This window comes from Fonticula alba (genome assembly GCF_000388065.1).
Source record: "Fonticula alba strain ATCC 38817 unplaced genomic scaffold supercont2.4, whole genome shotgun sequence".
Classification (NCBI taxonomy): Eukaryota; order Rotosphaerida; family Fonticulaceae; genus Fonticula; species Fonticula alba.
The window spans coordinates 1,930,111-1,932,901 of record NW_009242974.1 but is presented as its reverse complement, the minus strand read 5'-3'; the positions used below and the strand labels follow the sequence as shown (position 1 = coordinate 1,932,901).

Below are 2,791 nucleotides of genomic sequence, written 5' to 3'. Positions count from 1 at the left end.
CTCCCTTGGGGGTGGCCGCCGTCTACATCTGTCAGGGCCTGGCAGATCCCCTGCCACTTTGGGCCGGGACCTCTCCCCGGCGGGTCTCCCTGCGGGGGAACTGCGGGCCGCAGCCACTGCCCGGCCCGCCGGTCCCAAGATCGCCGCGCCTTTTCTTTTCAGCCACCTGCACACACGGCCCATGCCAGGCGGCCCTGAAACACATTCTACACAGACCCGCCCTTCTCTTCGCACTCCCATATCCCCCCTTTTGACACCCTTGCGTGTGTGTGTGTGTGTGTGTGTGCGCACGCACCCCTCTCCTCTTTCGCCGACCTCTAAAAACCCACACCCCCCACACCCACCACCCAACAACACAAACCACACACCGCCTGCTGCCTCGCGCGTTTCGGACGATGCCGCCCGCGGACGGCGAGCCCGACGCCTCGGGGACCGGCCAGCTCCGGCCAGCCTCCTCCGCCGCGCACTTCGCGTATGACCCGGCCACCGCCGCCGCCCGACAGGAGCTTGACCAGACTCCCTTTCACAGCCACCCCACCAACCACCTGGAGTTCGGGGACCATAATGCCGCCCTCGGGGGCGGCTACGATGTGGACCTCGACCATGCCGATGGCTTCGATGACATCGGCTTCGAGCTGTCAACCAACTACAATGCCGAGATCATGGGCTCGGCCGTGGAGCTGACCAGCTTCGACGCGGTCGGCCCCGGCGGCAGCGGCGGCCCCGTCCGCAGCCCCACCTCTTCTCCGAACGGGGCCAATGCCTTCCGTGGATCGGGGCACAGTGGAACTGGCAATTACGGCCACCCGGGCGGTACGCTCCCCTCGCCGATGGTCCATGTCGGTGTCCATGCGAGCAGTCAGGCCGCCCCCTCAGGCGAGGCCTCGGCAGGCCCTTCCTTAGTGTCTGGGAGACCGAGAGTTCGTTTCGGGGAGCCGAGCCCCGGGCCGGTGCCCGTCATCCGATGTCCGGTGGCCCCGGCCCCCACCATGTTACCTGATCTTCTCCGGCCCTACCGGCCCGGCGCCTTGTCAATACCCCCGTCTGGAGGGGTGACTGGTCCCGGGCCCGGCGTCATGATGGCGGACGCCGGCCGGGTCCATCGATTCAATGGGGGCTCCCCTTCCGGCGCATTCGCCGGGGCCGCTGGTCCTGCCAGGCCCCCTGGCGGCCATCCTCCTGGTGATGGATCGCCCGGCGAGTCATGGCCCATGTCCAACCTGGCCGATGGCGACTCGGAGGCCGGGTTGAAGCCCAGCCAAGAGCCCACTTTCGACTCGGTGGTCACAATCCTAGATGGTGTGTGTTTGTGTGAGAGCCACTGGCAGGGGAGAAGGGGGGGGGGGGGGGGGGGGGGGGGGGGAGGGGGAGGGGAGGTAGGAGGGTGCCCTGGTGCCTGCGTCTTTCCCCCCCCCCCCAGGGCACCGGGGCCGGGTCATTTCCTGGAGGGTTGTCACTTCCTTTTCCCGGTCTTCGAAGCAGTTGCGAGAGTGTCCTCACATGGGTGTCTGTGTGTGTGTGTGTGTGAGAGAGAGAGCGCGCGCGAGAGAGAGCATGCGAGTCCTTCTTTTGTCCCCTCGCCCCTCGCATATGCTCGAGTCCGGGAGCTCGTGAAGGACCAGGTCGAGGAGTCCCTTTCCTTCTCCTCCTGCTTCTTCTCCCCTGTCTTCTCCCTTCCTCACTTCGTGCCTTCCACCCGGCCGGCCTGCCTGACAACTGACACATGTTCCGCCATTTGCCCTCCCCCCCCCCCCCCCCCCCCCCCCCCCCCCCCCCCCCCCCCCCCCCCCCCCCCCCCCCCCCCCCCCCCCCCCGGCAGCTGCTCCCTTCTGGACCAAGCCGCTGCTGCTGCTCGGCGCCTCAAACGGCCCCTTCGTGCAGCGCCCTCCGGTTGGAGCACGCAACCATTCCAACAATGCCGCCCTCTCACCGACGGGCTATGCCCCGGTGCGTGATGGCCCGGGCGGCGAGCCGCCCGGCCGCAGGCGTCAAACGGCCTCGGGCTTCGTCTTGCGCGTGTGGCACATCGCTGCCGTGGTCGGCTTGGCTCTGTTCATCACGGCCATGGCGGTGGCTTCGCGCGGCCCGAGCACCCCCCGGCCCGGTCCCGACAACAGCGGCTCCGGCCCGAGCGAGGGCCTCAACCCCGACCAGTATTGGGCCAAGCCTCGCCTGCCGGAGGCGGTGTCCTCCGAGCACTATGCCCTTGACCTGTACACGGACTTCGAGTCGCTGCGCTTCGGTGGCCGTGTGTCCATCGATCTGGAGGTGCGTCCATGTCCTGGTGGATGGCAATGTCGCTGCTGTGCCTTCCCCTCCGCGGCCCGCCCCGGCGTCCATGTGGCACGAGGGGCTTTCGCTCTTTCTCTCTCTCTCTCTCTCTCTCTCTTGCTATGTCCCTGCACATTGCGGCCTAACACACCACCACGGCGGCCTCGTCGGCTATCTTTTCCCTTCCATCTATGTCACCATGATGGCTTGGAACCGCCCCCTCCCCCCCTCCATGATCCCAGGTTAAAGAGGAGGTGGAGTTCCTGGTGATCAACGCCGCTCCCTCCCTGACCACTTCATTTGTATCGCTAAATGCACGCGCCGGAGCTGAGGCCCAGCGGATGGCCGCTCGCGATGTGCCCAGCTTCACCAAGGACCAAGTGACGTGCGTGTTTTGCTTTATCATTTTTTTCCCCACCTCCTTTTCTGTTGTGGGCTTTTTTTTGCACGGAGTTTGCGCCCGCTTCACACCCCTTCTCACACCAGGATCGCGCCATCTCCGGCTGCTCCTGCCGCCTCT

General features: G+C 66.6%; 1 protein-coding gene across 1 annotated transcript in view; it reads left to right on the top strand.

Annotated features, from left to right (window-relative positions):
• The first annotated feature begins 360 nt into the window (after window positions 1-360).
• Window positions 361-2,791, top strand: part of H696_02958 (hypothetical protein) — a 6,167-nt gene continuing 3,736 nt past the window's right edge. Inside the window, exons 1-3 of the mRNA XM_009496841.1 lie at window positions 361-1,299; window positions 1,820-2,268; window positions 2,514-2,656. Of these exons, the coding sequence (XP_009495116.1) occupies window positions 396-1,299; window positions 1,820-2,268; window positions 2,514-2,656 (1,496 nt within the window). The 5' untranslated portion in view covers window positions 361-395. The remainder of the gene's footprint in view (window positions 1,300-1,819; window positions 2,269-2,513; window positions 2,657-2,791) is intronic.